Source organism: Protopterus annectens, chromosome 9.part0 (assembly GCF_019279795.1).
Source record: "Protopterus annectens isolate FY-2018-M chromosome 9.part0, PAN1.0, whole genome shotgun sequence".
In the NCBI taxonomy this organism is placed as follows: domain Eukaryota; kingdom Metazoa; phylum Chordata; order Ceratodontiformes; family Protopteridae; genus Protopterus; species Protopterus annectens.
Genome location: NC_056743.1, coordinates 591,409,464 through 591,429,634, shown reverse-complemented (window position 1 = coordinate 591,429,634; position 20,171 = coordinate 591,409,464). Strand labels below are relative to the sequence as shown.

Sequence of the window (20,171 nt, the reverse complement as noted above, 5' to 3'; positions counted from 1 at the left end):
GTGTCAGCTCGTTAATACCCAGGTGGACTGTGACAGTCGTACTTGGGATTAAGTGACCTGAGTGTGTGAATGATATGATGTTGTCAAACCCCTAATGGGCAGCTGACCGTGAGTCCCTCCTTGCTTAGCCTGGTGACCGGGTCATCTGTGTCTCCTCTGCCCAGAATACTGGTGTTGTGTAGTAGTAGTAGTAGGATATATGGGCCAAGAAGTTGAGACTCCACAGGCTGTGGCCAGTGTATCTTGTTGGTTGTTTTTATGGAGCTCTCTTGAGGTTGCTGGTGACTTGTGTGTGTGCAGTCTGGAAGGTCTTTGTGGTTTGATATTACTTTTAAGATCTTCAGTATATGTGGGTCTGTGTAACTAGTCTGTCCTATATGAGATGAGTGTGTGTGTGTGCTGCTGACAGCCTGTTTAGTAGTGTTGGTGCTTGCAGGCTAGAGCCTTTCCAACAAGTACGTTGTGTAACTACATCTCTCACATACTTTAATCATGTGTTTGAAGAGGTTTACCGACATAATGTTGAATGTCATAATGTCTAATAGTCATTTGGTTGAAAAATAACATCTCAACCCAAAACATTGAATTATCAAAATGTCTACAATCATTTCATTGAAAAAGCAATAAGATCAACTCTACTATTTTGCAGGGGGGCTACACCCCCATGCACCCCCCCATGTCTTCTTCCCACGCCCCCCCTACTTAAATATATCAACTCCGAGATCGCACTACAGTGCAGAAATGGGCAAATTTGATCATTTTGACATTGTGTTTAGACTAATTTTATTTCAACATTTTGATAATTGAATATAGTGTGTTCAGCCAATTCAGTTTCAACCATTTAGCATTCAACATTATGTCGGTAAACCGTTTGAGGATTATGTGGTTGTCGGTAAATATGAAGCAGTTGTATTGCCTCAGGATGCCCATTTCCACCAAGCTAGGTGTGGTGATAGCAGGAAAGTGACCATGGCTTTAGCTCCTAGTCGCTTATTCTACAGGTGGATGGTATGAACATCTATTTTATTATTTATTGGCATTTGTTTACTGGGGTAGTCTGCCTGAAGAGCCCATTTTCAGTGGAGGCCTGGTGAGAAAAGCTCCAAGAGATACAAAAATAAGGTACAAGTGAATTAAACATACATGAATATCATACAAAAATTGTTAGAGAAGTAGAGTACAAGTGGAGAAAAGAACTCCAAAACAAGCAAAGACAAAATAACACAAGTAAATAAAAAATGTACATGAATACATATAAACTTGTTAGTGCAATAGAGTACATAAAAATGAATATGTATAACTGTAGAGACATTTTATATAGTAAGACAAAGTTCAATTTAAGATGAACTTTTGTAAATTGAAGTCAGATGAGAGTGGGAAAGTGAAGATGGAGATTTACTGAGAAATTAGGTTGGATTAAGGTGTAGGGTATTGAAAGAAGTAAAAAAAGGTAAGTCAGGTATTCAGTGTAACAGGAGAAGAAAGTAGTAGAACTTGAGTAGAATATATGGTGAAAGTGAGCAGAAATGAGGAATTTAGGAATAGAATGAATTTAGTATGTATAGCGGTAGTAAGTAGAAATGAGTAATTTAGGAATTGGAGGTGAAACTTAAAGTGCAGTTACAGATCCATGAGGCTGTGAAATGGTTATGTAGTGAAGTGCTAAAGGGAGAGAGATTTTGGATGGATCAGATCACTACTGGAAGATCATTTCCAGTTTTGGCTACTGTACATGAGTATAGAAGTTGGCCTACTGGCAGGTTAGGTTTATGAACCTTTAGAAGGTGTTGATTTTCTGATCTAAGAGAGTGTTTGGGTTGGTAGATGCTAAGAAGTGAGAAGAGTGCAGGACATTCTGATGGTTTGTATATTATTTTGTGTCTGTTTGTCAGTTGCAAGTAGGATAGATAGTGAAGTAGTTCTAGCCATTTGACAGAGTAATGTGGTGCAGATGTGGATAGAATATGGATAGAATAAGAAGCATTAGTAGTGAACCTAGGAATTTTATTGCAACAAGTTTCTAGTTTTGATTTTAGTGAGGATAGTATGTTTGTAAATAATGGAGTGCCGTATGTTACAGAGGGTAGTAGTGTGTGATAGTGAGGGTTCTTTTAGTAGATGGGAGTAAGGATTGTTTATGCCTGTACAGGATGCGAAGTTTCTGGCGAGTTTTCTTTTTTCTTTTTTTTTTTTTGATGTGCTGAATATCTAGGCCAAGTTTTAGGTGCTCGTCTAATCTAATATTCCTAATAATGTAGTGTGTTATTATTTCAGTAATTTTGCTTAGGGAGAAGATGGTAAAGTGGTCTTTGTTTAATGGGTGTTTTTCTTAGGGGTGAAAAGAATTAATTTTGTTTGGGTTGAGAAACAGGTGATTTTTGGGAAGTCGATTTTCAATAGAGCTGAAACCAAGTTGTGTAATATTGTTAAATCATCAGCATATGAGTGAGAGATGAGTGCAGATTATTTATGAAGATGCTAAATAATTGGGGCACTAGTATAGAACCCTGTGAAACATCAGTGGAGTTGTGGAGGTAGGAGGAATTCCATCTCACTGCTTGCTATCTGAGAGAGAGCTTTCAAACCAGTTGAGAAAGGAAGAGGAGAGACCAATTTGAGAGAACAAAGGAGGAATGGATGGGAAACTGTATCAAAAGCCTTTGAAAGATCTAGAAAGGGGGGAGAGACCATTCTGCCAGACTCTCTAGCTTTATTCACTGTGTCCATGAAGTAGATTAAGGTGGTCATAGTGCTGTGTCCCAGATCTAAAACCATGTTGTGTGGGTGAAAGGATTTGCTTGTTGGTGAGATAGTATAGAAGTTGAGTTTGTATATATTTTTTTCAAGAATCTTAGACATAGGGGAGAGAATAGCAATTGGACAGTAATTGGAGACTTCTGTGGGGTTTTCAACTTTATGAATGGGTATAGTAAAAATATTTTTCCAGGTTATTGGAACATATGATTCAAGGATAGATCTTTTATAAGTATACTAACAAGGTAGGCAAGTGTATCAGCAGCGAGTTTTAGGAATTCTGTAAGCAGATCGGCTGCATTACTACTATGAATTTGAGTAATTTTTTATGGTAGTAGGGGTCATGGGTTTTAGGGTTAAGGGAGGTACGAGATTTGTAGGGATATTAGTAAAGATATGAGAGGGTGGGGGTGTGGATGTAGTGGGATGAGCCTGCTGGTGTGGGGGTAGTGCTGATAGAGTTGGAATGGGGATTGTGGGACATTGGCTGGGCTGTTGGCTATAGTATTGATAAAAATCGGCATTAATGAGATTAGCTATTTCTGTGTGAGTTTTGTTGGGAAATGGAGTTGGATTTTTTTTTTTGTGCCAGGTTGAGGAGAGAAGAAATGGATGACCAGATTTTAGTTAATACTCTTTTCTGCATCTTTCGTTACCTGTTTTTTGGTTTGATTGTGGAGTTGCCTATACCTCCATAGGTTAGATGGGTTTTTTAGCCATTTTTCCAGGTGTCCTCTTGATTTTGCGTAAGTATTTTAGTTGATTTAGCTAGCCAGGGTGCATGATTGGGTTTTACCCTTTTTGTGTGGGAAGGAGCGAGTTTATGGGTTTCTAGAAATAAACCATTAAAGTAATTAACTGCCTCATCAAGAGGAATGGCTTTTAGGATGTTCCAGTTCATCTGTTTCAGTAAGTTAATAAATGACTGAGGGTCAAAGTTTAAGTTTTACGATCGTTTGTAGTGATCTTTATGAAGGGAGGGGGAAGTTCCAACTATGAAAACAATCATTCAATATATTAGGGAGAGTACCTGCTGAAGATATTTGTTTTGCTGAACAAGATCCAGTCAAGGATGGAGCCTTTTGTGCTTTTTTGGTAAAGCAGGTAGGAGAAGAAATTAATTGAGTTAAGTTGAATGTTAAAATTAGTTGGTGGAAACTTAAAGCAGAATTTTGACCAGTTAATATTTACATCATCCTGGTGGAATGTAAAGAACAACAATGCATAGTTTTTTGGAATTGTTAATTTTTAGGAATGATAAGTATTTCAGTATTAGAGAACTAAGGAATGGCATTAGTGAATGGAGTTATGTAGTACAGAAGAAGAGTGCTATTCCGCCGCCTTTTTTATGCAGCCTATCCAGTCTTATAGTGTTGAATCATGGGATGAGGAATTTGGAATATTTTATTTGCAGTTTGAGTCAGGTCTCTGTAGCAGCAATAATATCTGGCTGATTTTGAGATGCCCAGGTATGGAAGTCTGTAATTATATTTCAAATGCTTTGAGAGTTGATTGTAAATATGTTTAGAGATTTGGAGAATCTGGGTACATTGAACAGATTAAACGGTGGGTTGTGAGTTAGGTAGGATATCACCACTATGACGTATTGTAGAGAATTTGTATTTGTAAGGTAATAGGTATCTTCTAAGTCTATTGAGGTAGATGTTTAGGTGCGTCTGTCTGTGTGTGTGTGTGCGTGTGCGTGTGTGTGTGTGTGTGTGTGTGTGTCAGTGAACAGAATTTTTAGTGTGGGGAAGTGTAGAGGGTGTTGGGGAAAGAGGTTAGAGGATATAGAACAGCAGCTGTTGGCATGGATTAAAAGGTTGGATGTGATTGTTGTAGGTTTAGGGGTACAGAGATAGGGTTGAGAGTGGTAATATGAGAAAATGAGGGGTAGGGGGAGATGGTAAGAAAGTAGTATGTAAGGAAAAAACTTGAAACATTTATGTGGAAAATGATTATAATTATTAGAGGGACGAATGTTCCGGAAGATAGGAAGGGAATATTGTGATGGTAATATTTTATATAGGAGAATATAAGTGTAATAGTGTGTATGTAAAGAGTTTAATGAATGTAATACAGGTAGGGAGTGTGTGGAAAGGGTTGTAGATAATAGAGGGATGCAGGAGGAGAGGTGATGAAGGAATTAAGTAATTGATTAATCAGAAGCTGTAGGTGTGGCTATGACATATAAGTTTAGGTCTACTGGGGTGGGTGGGAATTGGGGAAAGGGTAGGGGAACAGAGAGAGCCCGAGCTGATTGAACCACCAGGTGGATCAGGCAGCAGAACAGAAAGTCATCCAGCCGTGATTGCACAGGTCAGTATGAGCACTAGTACATGGAGAATTACAACTAAAGATAAGACTCTGTAGGTGTTAAATTAGCTGAGTTTTAGATCAGAGTATGTTGGAATGGAAAAGATTAGAGGAGGGGGTACCTAAACTATAGCATCCAAGGCATTTGATACACTCAGTGGCCACCAGAGAAGCAATGCTAGCCCCTTCAGGCTTCTAATCACAAACTGAACTTGAAGTGCAGGAAAACCAACCACCTTAAACAACGAAACAACATGCACTGCAATAATTTATCTAACCAAACAGTAACCCAGCCCTCAGACACACTGAGAGAAAAGGAGTGCGGAAAAAAGTTTCAAATGTAATGGTAAAAATGCACTACTCTCAAAAAAAGATAGAGTGTAAAACTTAATTGATGCACAGAAGTAACAGTAGTAATTAAAAAAAACTCAGAAAAAAATGCATTTTTATAATGCGGAAGTATTTATCCCGTGAAGGATGGCACAAGATTTACTCTCCAACAGTGTGGTTACCAAACATGTTTTAGCCCTGTGAAAATGAGCCCAGCTTCACGCAATCCAATGCCTTTATAGAGGCTCAAAACCACTAGTAAAATGGATCCTGGCCAATCCAAAAGTTTCAATTACTTAATTTTGATGATGCATACATCAGACAATTGTCACTATTAAAATGCATGCAAAAGGTGTTGCAGTTTAATTCAGTCTAAACTTTTAACTGTATACAAATTTCACCAAGCACTCCAGCTGAAAATGTCATTTTCCCGTTAAGTAACACCAGTAAGTGATGGCAGAATTTTAATGAAGAGATAAAATGCAGCAAATCTCCATAACCAGTTATTTCAGGAATTGCCAAGGAAGTAATCCGCTGATGAGCCCCTCTCCCCATATTTCCCTTTTAAGAAAGTCCGTTCCCCATGCCTTTTTCAGCACAGCCTGTAGGCAGTTTGATGACAGAGCCCATTGACTAAGACAGCACAATTAAGAAAGATAGCTTAAGAATTTATAGACAGCTTTCTTTTACTGGTTGTAGTCATCGACCAAGTATCACACCATCTGTCATTTGCATTAGTATGTGGCAACATAACTGAAATGAATTAAATGTTCCATTTCTACAGCAGGCCTGCTAGAGGACCATCCAGAATAAGAAAGACAAAAATACCGATGTGCTGTACTGCTAACCATGTAAGCTAGCAATTAGTGTATCTTACAAGTTTTCATTATCTTGATGAAGCTTCTTCAATCTTAAGTATGCCACACTGCAAAGGCTGCCTTTTGCCTTTGTGCACTCTTTCTTGGAACTTCAGCACTAGACAAGAAAGGTTCAAGCTCATTTTGCTTGTGCTGCAAATGCTGAAGTCTTTAGAGTGCCTTCTAGGGTGAGGAAAAAGCCACTAACTCCCCTGATAATCCACTCAATAAAAAGTGTAACCTCTTGATTTTAATCCCCATGGCAGTGGCTTCATCCATTCCTCTAGCTTAGAACACATGTAGCCCAGAGGATTATTATCTTCATCCTGTTCAGGAATATCTTTGAATCTTACATTTTCTTTTATCCTGTGTCCTCCAGGTCCACAAGTTTAAACTCCAGCAGTTCATTTCTAGACTCTGCCGACTTAATGGCCATTGTAATATCCAAATATCAATATTTGGCTTGGTGAGCAGGTTGGAGTTAGCCATTAACATCTGTTCAGGTTCTTTCACCTTGCTGTCCACGTTCTGCATGTATTCTTGGAGGTTAAATTTTTTTTGCTGCAGTTTTACATTGTCCAGACTAATCCCAAGTTGTTGTTTCCTCCAGCCATATGTTTAGGGTTTTTACTTGACACCAAGGACCTCATGTAGAACAAGCAACCAAAGCCAGACTGTGTGGTCAGTTCAGAAATCGGTCATTTTCCTGCCATTAGTTTTCTTTCTAGACAGCAGTAGTACAGCTTGTCAAGAAAAGAGTAGTATGCAAATGTGCAATTCTTTCATAGAAAAATAGATAAGATACTGACAGCTTTTCATTGCAAAGGGAGAGCAGGGTTCAGTACCCTAAAGTAGTGCTTAGTGCTCTTTATCTGAACTCTCAGCCTTTTCCATTTTAATGGTATCCCTAGCAAGACTGCTCATGAAGTTGCAGTGAGGGACAGATGATGCTGACACACTTAACTTCTGTAGTGTCCTATACCATTGTGTTGTGTCAGGAAGGTCGTCTTTTTGGAGATTCAACCATTCGTCATTCAGGGGGTACCTTTCAAGCCATGATTGGATTCCCAGATACAGTTTGGCGAGCCCAGTCTAAAGAGTGGAAGGTCCAGCTGGTATGAAACAAAACACAGAGGAGTAGAATTTGCTAGCATTTTATTTAAACTGATGTCATCCTAGCCATCAAGGCATTCATACCCTTTTAAGATCGAACAAAGCCTATAGCAGTAAAGTATATATCCACATTTGAATTGGTTCAGCAATACCCATGTTTATGGGGATACTGTAAGATTACGTATTTAGGTGTATGGATTTAAAAACATTGTTATGGCAGTTAATGATATGTGGGAAGAGACTAAACAAAAGAGAAGACAAAAAAAAAAGGGGAAACTGGAAGCTTTTGTTCAGGAATATTTTTATCCACTAGAGGAGATGTTGTGAATGATGATAGAGTTGAAGGACTTTGTATGAGAGGAGAAAAGGGCAAGAGTTAAGTTGGGGTAAGCTGACTCATTCCATAAGACAAGGTGGTTTAGGATTACCTGATTTGAATGAATGTTGTAGAGCCGAGGTATTTGAGGCTTATGCACATAACACAAGCAGATATAAATGAAAGCGGAAAGGAATGATGAAATAAAGGAGAGTTCAAGAAATAAGGCGAGAGAGAAGAATTTTGGATGCAGATCCTAAAGAACTACTACTACCATTCAGAATATCATACAGAAAGTAACAAAGTATTCCAAAATGAAGCCAACATAGGGAATGGAAAAAGATTCTGCCATTAGCTGTACAGAAAATAGGCAAGAGGAGGCTGGAATTTATTGAAGAATGATAGCAAAGGAACATGAATATTGGGAGAAAATAACTAGAGGGGAATGGTAATAAAGTGGGATATGAGGAGAAGCTTGCCTTATAGAGTCCACCTTCCCAACCACGCATTGTTAAACTATAGTCAGAGAGAAAAGGGGATTGTGCGTTAAGTAACAGTTTCTTGCGTTTTTAGTCAAGTCTAGAAAAGACACTGCTGTTTGACGAATAATTAGTAGGGCATGTAAAATATTGTATGATAAGTATAATTATTAATTGGGAAGCTTAGAAAAGATTAGGAGAGAAGACAAGGGAAATGAGTGGACATCTGTTGGGCTCCCGGGTATGCAGTAAAGTCCAGAAAGATTAGAATTTTTGCTTGGAAATGTTTGCATAGATATTTTGTACCCCAAGCAGACTTTAGGGAATTTTTCCTCAGGTAGTTAGCAAATGTTGGAGGTGTGATGGGAAAGCGACATAACTGGGAACATGTTTTTTTTTTTTGGGGGGGGGGGGGTGGAGTGTAACAAGTTGGCAGATTTAAAAAAAAATCCCTGCAGAGTATTGTCAGAAGTGTTATAGCAAATGCCTGTAACTAAGGAAGTTTTTCTTTTAACTGAGATAAAGGATCAGAATTGGCCTATACATAGTAGACCTTGCTAATTTTATTGCTGTTGGCTGCTAAAAAGGCATAACTAGAAAAGGGAAATTAAAATCTAGACCAATTGTAATTTAATTACTGAATATTGTAAAAGAGGTGATAGAATTGGGATCTTTAGAAAAGTGAAGGAGCAAATTACATGGTACATAACATTTGGCTTATCTGCTTGCAGTAGCCCTCAGTCGGCCTGATTATCAAAGTCTTGGATCCTGCTTCGCTTGCTCTCTCATCTTCCATGACGTCAGGTAGTCAGGGGTATAAAGCATGCAGCCGAAGCCATTACATCAGTCTTTCTTGCCGTGCAGTGCCTGAAGCAGAAGCAGTTCGCAAGTGCCGGTCGGCTGACTCCTGAAATTTTGATTTCTAGTTTCAGAACCGAAGTCTTCAACTAAAGCTAAGTACCCCGTTGGGGAAACTTTTCTTGCTCTAAACCGATGTCAGTAAAAGTCAATAATTGTATTTCTTGTGGAAAGCAAATACCTCACAAAGATTTTCATTCGTACTGTATTCCTTGCCTAGGCCCTCACCACGACGTACCTCACTGTCTGTTTTGTGCCTTATTTAAGCAACAAACTATTCGTCGTCCATATATTTACGCTTCTAAATATTTTGGTACTCTGTTCAATTATCCAGATATGTCTTCGGTAAGCCATCAGACTACCGAAATTCTGAAAAAATGCAAAGATAAAGACAGAGACAGGCCTCCAAGGTCCAAAGCTGCGACAACACTTCTCCTAAGCCAGTCGCCAGTACTCAGTGAGGCTCTTTCGCAGCCCCTGATACCTGCTAGTTCAGATTGGCAGGCCTCTGCTGAGACCCGTTCGGAGTCCGGTATGCTGCGAGATGCTTCAACTGTGGAACCTGCGGATGTCTCGGAGCAGATGTGCAGGCACCGGCTTCTGAGGGTGTATTCAGGCCTACTGACTTGCATATTAAACTGATGCCATCTTCTTCTTAAGCAAAAAATACAAAGCCAGCAACAAGTGAGCCGTGTGATAACTAGTAGTTTATTAAAAACTACTAAGACTGCATTTCATGCTGGTACAAAACAGACCGGTTTCGGCCAATATAAATCCTGGCCTTCTTCAGTGTATTACAAAAAGCACAATGAAAATTCAGTCTTTTTTACCCTTATCTACCTATGAGGATTCTGATGCAGAGGACTCTATTCCCTCTGCTCCCCCCCAGAGGATTTCTCTTTTGGTGAAACCCAGCATACTCTTAGGAAGCACTTTCACTGGGAAAGCCAGGATTACTCTGATTCTAAAAAGAGGCTTAGGGATTTCTTACTCATGCCCCAACACAGGCCTTTAGCTATTCCCTCCTATACTAGACATTGTTGATGCCTTTTCGGAATCTAGCTTGGCCCCTGACTCTTTGCCTCCTGCTCCCAGAAAACCTGACTCTCAAGTTCCTTTTTAAAAATCCTGCTGCGGATGCTGAGACCATTTCAAAGGGACCCAAAGGCATTAAGGCTACTACTGCCAAAAATCCTACTCCCTCTGATAGAGACTCCAGGGCGCTGGATAGATGGGGTAAGAAAGTATGCACTTCTGCAACTTTGGCCAGTAGGGCCTTAAACTGCAAGTTTTATGTGTTAAAGTATCAGCAGCATATTGTTGGATTGCTTAAACAGAAAATGATGCTGCTTCCTGACTGTGCTGTGAAAGTAAGGATTTACAGCATTTAGTGCATTCTGCTGAACAGGTTGGAAAGCATACTTTGTAATGTGGTTTTGACTCACTAGATGCATCTTGCAGGGCTGCTGTCACTGGGTCTTTACTTAGAAGGCATGCCTGGCTTAAGGAGCAATCTTTGCCAGATCATGTTAAAGCTAAATTGCTGGATGCTCCCTTATATCAGGACTGCCTGTTTGGCAACAAAGCAGAAGATGTTCTTAAAAAGATTGAGGAAAAAGCTAAATCTCTGCAAACTAAAGATTTCCTACAAGTGCAGCCCCCAAGATTTAGTAGGCATTGGCCCTCTAAAAATTGGTCTTTTCCTGCCTCTTCTAGGCCTTCTCAGTCCAAACCCAGAACCAGCAGAACACCCAGGCTTCAGTCCCAGGGTACACACAGGACTAAGCAGTGGGGGGCTCCCACTTCCAAATCAGGGAATAGTAAGACCCCCCCTATGGTAAACTGTCTCAGTGACTTTAAAACTTCCAAGCACTTCTCAACTGACTGCTCCTTTAGGGCAAAAGATTGCTCTGTAGGCAAAAACTAGGAACTCATTACCCAGGACAAATGGGTTTTAAATATAGTTTCCCCAAGGATACAGATTTCACTTCCACACTTTACCAACCCCAAACGGTTGGCCAGATCTACCCCCAAATCAGTGGGCAGAGGCTCAAAAGCAAGTTCTCTCTCTTAAGCATAACGGCTATTCGAACTGTACCAGAAGGGAAAAAGGGACAAGGTTTCTACTCAAGACTTTTCCTGGTACCCAGAAAAGACAACTCATGGAGTCCTATCCTGCACCTTTCTATCTTAAGCACCTTTTTGGTGATTCCAAAATTCAAGATGCTAACTCTTCACCAGTTACCTCCTATGCTAGACAAAGATGCCTGTTTGGCAACACTGGATTTAAAGGAAGCCTACCTGCACATCCCAGTCTTGCAGAAGATACCTATGCTTCAAAGCAGGCTACATGCACTATCAGTTCTCTGCACTGCCCTTTGGCTTATCTACTGCGCCCAGGGTATTCACAAAGTGCCTAGCTCCAGTCATTGCATTTTGCAGGCAAACAAATATTCAAATATACCCATACCTGGACGATTGTCTAATTCAGGCAGAAAGCCAGGACATACTTTTGAATCATCTGGCATTTGTACAAAAGGTGCTAACTTGTCTGGGGTACACCATAAATGAAAACAAATCACATCTGGCAGCAAGCTTGAACACAAATTCCCAGATGGCTTTCCTCACACCAGCGAAACAAATTCATTTGACAACTTACTTCAAACTAATGGCCACAAAAACCCTGCTATCTGCAAGGCAAATACTGCAAGCCTTGGGGTTCATGGCCTCTTGCATTCTACTAATTCCATATCCAAGACTGCATATGAGAAAACTACAATGGTATCTAAAAAGCCTATGGTGTCAACATTCTCAGGATCTAGATGCAATGTCCTATCATACCTTGCCTACTGTTAGAGTTCCTTTGGTAGGCTGAGGCCTGCCACCAAAACAAGGGAGTACCATTCACTCTACCCCCTGCCGCCCAAACCCTAACAGAAGCATCAGACTATGTGCATGGGGTCTCACCTGGCAGGGAAGTGCATTCAGGGCAAATGGAACCCAAGACAAATGCACCTGCATATCAATCAAAAAGAAATGGTAGCTGTACAGAATGCTCTGACAGCCTTCAAGGACCACATTCTTCCAGGACAATTAATGGTAAAGACGGGCAACACCACTGTTATGTGGTACATAAACAAGCAGGGGGGTACCCATTCTTACCCTCTCTGCAGACTAGCCATGGCTCTGTGGAACACAGCCTTGAGCTACCATGTGCATCTACAGGCTCAGTTCCTGCCAGGAAAACTAAATACACTGGCAGACGAACTAAGCAGAAATCTCATGGACCTATACGAGTGGAAACTGGAACCAAAGACTTTCAACATGTTGATAAACAAATGGGGGAGCCCATATAATCCTGTTTGCCTCCCCACAGAACTAACAATTTGACAAATTCTGCACAAGGACTCCCCACAAACAAGCTTGGAAAGTGGGATGCTCTGTCCTTCTGCTGGAAAAATCTATCAGTTTATGCCTTTCCTTCTCTGCCTCTCCTCTCCAAAGTACTACTAAAGATCAAACAGGACAAACCAAGGACGATGCTGATTGCACCAGACTGTCCACGCCAATACTGGTACCCCCTCTTGTGCAGTTTGTCACTGCTGGCTCCATGGCACCTGTCTCAGCCCCCTACCTTGCTTGTTCGGCAGGAGAGCCAGATTCTGCACCCTCAGCTTCAAACTCTGAACCTGGCAGCCTGGCTAATTACCTAATCTCTACATTACCATTCCTCAGTAAACAAGTGTTGGATGTCATTTTGAAGGCAAGGAGGCCTAGTACTAGGAAAATCTTGTGCAGAAAAATGGAAAAGATTCTGTGCCTGGAACCAAACTCAAGGGATGAGCACAGCAGCGCCCACTTTATCTCGTATTCTTCAATACTTAACTGAGATGCTTCACAAGGGCCTTTCTTTTTCCTCCATCAAAATTCACATCTCAGCCATTTCAGCTCATTACAACACAGAACCATCCCTCTTCTCTCATCCACTGCTCAAGCAGTTCCTCAGAGGGGCCAAAAACTTAAGACCACCCAGGAGAGCCCCAACTCCAGCCTGGGACCTTAACTTTGTATTGGAAAAACTCACTCTTCCTCCTTTTGAGCCAGATGCAAGTGCAGAGTTAAAATTCCTTTTTTGGAAAACAGCTTTTCTTTTAGCAATCACTTCAGCAAGAAGGGTATCTGAATTACAGGCCCTTATGGCAGTGGAGCCTTTCATCATCTTTCATGCGGACAGGGTGTCCCTTAGGACCAATCCCTCCTCCATGCCCGAAGTGGTATCCACTGTGGCTCTTAATCAGTCCATTCATTTGCCAACCTTCTTTTCTAATCCACAGAACAAAGGGGAAAGGATATTGCACTCCTTAGATGTGTACCGACAACTTAGATTTTACTTGGACAGGACTAAACCTCAAAGGAAATCTGAACAACTGCTGGTGGCATTTGCTGCACGGGCAGAGGGGAAGGCTGTTTCAGAGCAAACCATTTCTAAATGAATAGACCATTGCATTCATTTCTGCTATAGGCACCATGGAAAACCTATCCCACAGGGGATTAGACCCCATTCAACCAGAGTTGCATCTACCTCTACAGCCTTTCTCAGAAGTGTCCCTACCAGGGACATCCTAGAAGCTGCTACCTGGAGTTCTGTACATACTTTCACCAAGCATTACCATTTATCAATTTTCTCTAAATCCAGAGCTGACTTTGCCACTGCAGTCTTGCAGGGCCTTATAGCTGGTCCTAATGCTATCCCATCCTTAGCTTTGGGAACCTACCCACATGTGATGACTGCAACAGTGAAACACGAAGAACATAGTACAGTTGTGTACACTTACCATAAATGTAGATGTTCGAGTGTATTCACTGTTGCAGTCCTAGTTACCCTCCCTCCAGCCCCCTGACTTATTTTGGCTATACCTCTACTCTCCTTTACTATGTTTAAAAGCTTTTTGGTGCATTTGCTTTTTTGTTGGAGGTATAACCTTGTGTGTGTATATATAAATATATATATATAATTGCTTCCCATTAGGGGGGCACCTGACATCTGTGGCAAGAAAAACTGATGTAATGGCGTCGGCTGCATGCTTTACACCCCTGACTACCTGACGTCACGGAAGATGAAACAGCAACCGACACAGGACACAAGACTTTGATAATCAGGCTGACTGAGGTCTACTGCAAGCAGATAGCCCAAATATGATGACTGCAACAGTGAATACAGTCGAACATCTACATTTATGTTAAGTGTACACAACTGTACTTTCACATTCACGTTTTTTTTTTCAATCACCCCAGAACAAGGACAAAATTATTTCTCAATCACCTGTGCACACCCAGGGAGTGTGGTTTTACTTGGACAGGACAAAAACAAATCTTATCAGGTCATTTAATTTCCGAAGGGCAACAAAAGGAAACATATTGACAAATAGACCATATTCAGATAGCTAGCACACGTACTCACTTCTTTAACTCCTTTCATGTTAAACCTCTGCCAGTCCATATAAGGGCTCATTCTACTATGAGCACTGCAGCCACCACTGCTTTCTTTTTTTTTGGGGGGGGGCAGTGCTACATTTGTGGTGGAAGTCAGTAACTGGTTATTTCTCCCCTTCCTAGGCACTGCAATCTGGATGTTATAGCTAGGGCCAGAGTCTGATTTACCACAGTCATTCTGCAAGGCTATTGCAACCCACCCACTTCTAGAGCAGTCTACCCACTTTTCTGCAAGCCTTGGGAATATTTGTAATAATTACTATAACAATGCAATGAGCATAGTACATTTGTGTTAGGAACTCACAGTAATAGTTGATGCTAGAGTATATTCATTGTTGCAATACCAGTTCTCTACCCCCCTCTCTTTCAGTAGATAGCCTTAGGTTGGGGTGGATGGACTAGACACTTCCCTCCTGTACTGACTTTCTGATACCCCAACCATCGGTATTCCTCCCTCAGTATGACTTTAAACCTGAACAGCAGCTTAAGAGACTTATGGTCGGACTGCCTTCCTGGGGAATTATTTCCACCATGTCAGTCTCTGCTCTGATGCCAAACCATGCAAATTTCATTGCCAGGACAAGATAAAAGCTAAAAGTGATGTGAGAGCACATCCCTTTTATACCATGCCCTTCCCACCTAGACCTCAAGAAGTCTATATATCCAGCCTGGAGAGGGAATGATGCTGTGCTGTGTAATCTGGATGAATTTTCAGGCCATCTGCAGCAGAGGTCACAAGAGTTTACAATCAAGCAAACCTACTAAAACATCTGCAAATAGGGTACATTTCTGACACAGCTGTACTTTTCTCTGATTTCCCTGTCTCTGTCGTACGAGGGAGTGCAGCAGGAGGACAAATACAATTAAATGGATGAATGTTTTTATGTATTTTTAGATTGTAGATTGTTGGGTGGTTTAAATTATCTGCATCTCAAATAGGTGATAATAGCGCATGCAGGAAGATTAGTCTGAGGTAACTTTAAAAGTCTGGTTTTAGGTTATATGTAGCTGTCGGAAAGGCATTGAGATGTCATAAGCAAAATGTTGAGGTCGACTTGTTTGTTTAAACCTTTGGACTAAGCAAAGTATTGCCATCTAGTGGTGAAAGATGTAAATTAAGGCGTACTCTGTTCAGCCCTCAAGCATTTGGTTCTATGGTGGTCTGCACACCTTTCCTGTGTCCATGTTTTTTGCCATGTTTTCTGGTTGCCTGCGACATCTGGAAAACATACGTTTGAATTGGAAAACCTCAAAGTTATCTGTATTGCCCACAGGTGCGTGTGTACAAGTGGCTCTTCACATACTGCGATTAGTTGGTGGCCCACTCAGGCTTTGTTCAGAGCCTTGCACCCACTGAGTACGGGGTTAGTTTCTGGATCCCCTTAATCTCTGAATAAGATTAAACTAATCAGAGAATAAATGAATTGCAAGATAGTCTTTAGTTGAACTGTCAAGCATGGAAAGAATTCCTCTTGGCTAAATTGCTTAAAGATGCTATATTTAACTTTTACTTGTGCCTTTCAGAGGTTAGCTGTCTGTGTAGAATCTCAAAAAATAGAAAGGATGAATTTTCTTATTTCGAAAAAGCTCTTATAGCCATTTGTGCATCTTTAAATTTGGAAGTAATTTTTTTTGCCTTTCTAGAAGTGACTAAATTGGCTCAGTCATGCTTTATTAGAAAAAAATGATGCATTAGAGTTGGTGCACTGTGGTTGTCTTTAAGATCTGTAATATATTACTCCACACATTGTGAAGTCTTTCATTGTCTGACTCTATTTTTACCAGTTTTTCTCCTGCAGTTTTTTAATGAATTAACAGCTTGTGTACAGGATGTCTGTTCTCTGACTGTAGAAAAGGTACTGTAGAAACTCACAGAAGCAGTGTACTATGTAGTTGCCTGTTAACAGCGGTAGCATGATGGGTAGGTCTGTGTTTCATCTTTTTTAAAGTAAGCTTTATCCAGTGCTGAAGTAGTGTGTGCGGGGTTATGTCCAGGGGAGTTCATTGACTTCATTGTGGATCATTCTGTTATGCTTGAGATGGCTTCATCTTTTCAGTGAGAAAGTTTCAGCAGTTGTAAGTGGATCCTGAACTGCATTTTAAGCCTGGCAAAGAAGTGAAATTTATTCTTATTTTTGTACACATGAAGATGAAACATTCAGCAAGCTCTGCAAGTGTATACAGCCATAACATGTATTTGATGCACTTTGAAGGCTAAACGGTTGATTTATCTTTGTTTGACCAAGGAAACCTAGTGAATGTGTGAGAGTCCTGTGTTTTTTCAGACCACCGTCATTTTGTGATATAGGCCTTAAAAAATGTAATTGTACTTTAACCTCTAATTAGGACTACATGTAGCTGTCTGCATATACACATGCGGTATGGCGGTTTGCTGCAGCTCTTCTTTTAATTTGAGTTTCTTTGACTAACAGTTCCAGTCTATAGAGTCATTGTTTAGAACAAAAGGTGGTAGATCATTTAATAAAACATTTTTAGATATAGTATTTTCATATTTGCCCATTTGGTCTGATGTCAGAAGTTTGATACAGTGCATTTTAATGCAGAGGTTGAAAGCTCTGGTCTCATGATGAATGTTTATATTAATGTATTAATTATACTTATTAATTTATATTGTGTGCAAATTCACTTCCTTTGTACCAAGTCCCTGCTTTGTATTGCTAACTGAGGCAAGCATTGCTTGCTTAAACAGTCAAAACAGATGTAGTAGTCAAAATTAAAATTTAGCAGAACAGCTAATTTTTTTTTTTATAGAAAATGGTTATAAAATTGTATTGAGATTTTTTATAAGTATACTGACCAGTTTTGTCTGTTTAAATGTTTGTTATAGGTGCCAGTATTCAGGCCTATGGACCTGATGGTAGAAGCTAGTCCTCGAAGAATATTTGCCAACGCACACACATATCACATCAACTCCATATCTGTCAACAGTGATTATGAAACATACCTATCGGCAGATGATTTGCGGATTAATTTATGGCACCTTGAAATTACAGACAGAAGTTTTAGTATCCTCCTCAGTGGCTTGAAGAAATGTTTATTCCTAGTACCAGTTGATATTTTGTCAGACAGAATAGGAATTTTATACATGTATGTATGTGTATGTATATATATATATATATATATATATATATATATATATATATATATTTTTTTTTTTTTTTTTTTTGAGGGGGAGATTTAGAGACATTTATTTGGAAATGTGACATACTTTACATCTGCACATTATGCTTTGCTTTCATACCACATTAGGTTTGTATTTTGAATTTTATGGGTGAACACTGGTCTGTCATTAAGCCCTGTGCACAACCATCTACTTTTTAAAGATTTTTTTTAATTGAATATCAAGTAACATTGGATTGCAAGTATGACCAATGCATTTATTTTAGGGTGACAGGAAGTGCCTGCATCTTCAAATGTTATGATTTACAGTTTGCGAGTCTAAACAGAAATCACACACGCCACCCTCCTGAAGAATAATAATGATATATATAGATGCTGGTAGTTAATGCTAGCCTAGAATGGCATTCAGCAAATGACTCATCTGTTTTGTTTTTTTCCCTCTAACAAGGTGAATGTTAGTATTGTTTAGTAGTGCTGCTTTCAAAGTAGAATAGTGAAGGTGGTATGTCTGTCTGTTAATGCTGCTTTGAAAGCAGTGCTGTAAAGGTAAGTGATGGTCAGCCTGTGGACAGCCACAGGTTAACAGGTGATAATGCAGGGTAATTAACTGTGGTCTTTTCCCTTTGCCTAATAACATACTTTGCATTTCCGAAGCCCAGTTGTGCATTTCTGAATACCGTAAGGCATTCAAAAACTGAAATTGTCTTTTTTCTTGTATGTATTTTTATTTAAACAACTGCATTACATTTTAACGTAGCTATCAAAAAGTATTTATTCGTGAGAGCACACCACCTTATAAGGATGAGTTTGAAGTCTGGATGTTCTGGTATCTTCAGAAAGGATTTTGTTTAAGTTAGTGTGATGGCTTTGGTACTAGCTATATATTATTATTAGTAGTATATATTTATTATACATATGTATATATATATATGTGTATATATATATATATATATATATATATATATATATATATATATATATATATATATATATTCTATTATATGTAATATATTACTATTAGTATTATTATTAGTAGTAGGCATCTTTTGATCCCAAAGGATCATGGGTTTGCACCCTATTGGACTGATTCAAGCAGTGTCTTCTGTGGCTGTGCACTCCAATCCAGGAGTGGCAGTCCTTTCTGCATTCTGAACAGCAGTAGGCAGATGGCAGTCTAGTATCACAGGCCCGGATCTTCCTTGAGAGTCTGTCTTATCCGCTGCTGTCCTTGCCATGGTTGTTTTATACAAAGCGAGAGATTCCGTCACTTCCCATTTTCAGGCATTCTTGTGTGAGGAGAGAGAATGCCAGGTTTTCGATCTGATTGAGGCGAGGGAGAGCTGAGGTCATGCTTGCACATCTCCTTGTAGTGCAATTCAGGTCACCCTTTCAGACATTTTCTAGACTTCAGCTCTCCAGAAAGGAAGTCTTTTGGTGTTTGGCCATCTGTCATGAGTGAAACACGACCCAACCAGTGCATACGCCTCTGTGTCAGGCGGGTGAACATGGAGGTGGTGGCCACCATCACGTGCACTGTGCTGTTGAGGATCTTGTCCTGCTGTGACATGACATAAGTATGCAGCTAAGGCAGAGCATGTAGAGTACATTGAGCTGCTGCTCCTGCTTTGTGCACAGAGTCCATGTTTCCCTGGCATACAGTAATGTGCTCAAAATAAGACTGTGTAAACCTGCACTTTGGTGTGTACAGTGAGCTTATTAGCCCATACTCTGTCAGCCTGGAAAACATTGTGACAGCTTTTCCAGTGTGGTGGTGGTTTTCACTGTCAAGCAACAAGTTGTCAGAGGTTGGAGAGCCTAGGTACACAAACTCATGGATGACCTCCAGCTCATAGTCACTCACCCTGATAGATGTCTCATTGTACACATTTTGACCCATCACCTGGGTCTTCTTTAGGCAGATTATGAGGCCAAATTCCATACATGCATCCACAGCGACTCATGAGTGGCTGAAGGATAGGTGAGGCTTGTCAGCCTGGGAAGGTAGCCAACCTAGAAGGAAAACTGTGATTTAAGACCTCCACTGCCTTGTGGCAATACCTAGTCATGGTGAAGGCTTTTGTGAGTTAACCCTGAGGAATAATGCTGAGATGGGGCCCCTAAGGCAGTTTGAGGTTGTACTTCACCTCACTCTGGCAGCTCCTGCAACAACACTGATGCCAAGTTGTACTGGCCTTGTCTTTCCCTTGAATTTACATCAGTGACGTGGAGAGGAGAACCTGCTGCTGGGCTTCAGCTATTTCCTCAAGATTCACTTGCCCAGGCCTGCACATTGGAGAGGACATTCAGGCATCGCTTTGTGAGCAGTGATACAACATGAGACACAGCAGTTACTGGTATTAAGTTACTACACTCAGTTGGTGTAGAGTGAGGCATCAGGGGCTGCTTCCATCAGTGGGGGGAGAGATCCTCTGATCTCATTGGGCAGCTACTGTCTGCCTTGAGTTGGGCAACCCTCAGCCAAATAGGTGTTGCCTCACCATGGTCCACTTGCTT

At 40.4% G+C, this 20,171-nt stretch overlaps 1 protein-coding gene across 4 annotated transcripts in view; it reads left to right on the top strand.

Moving 5' to 3' along the window:
* Positions 1 to 20,171, top strand: part of PPP2R2A (protein phosphatase 2 regulatory subunit Balpha) — a 1,574,838-nt gene that overhangs the window by 1,208,203 nt on the left and 346,464 nt on the right. For all 4 annotated transcript variants that reach the window (XM_044083139.1, XM_044083140.1, XM_044083138.1 and 1 more), the window contains exon 6: positions 17,365 to 17,542. In XM_044083139.1, the coding sequence (XP_043939074.1) occupies positions 17,365 to 17,542 (178 nt within the window). The remainder of the gene's footprint in view (positions 1 to 17,364; positions 17,543 to 20,171) is intronic.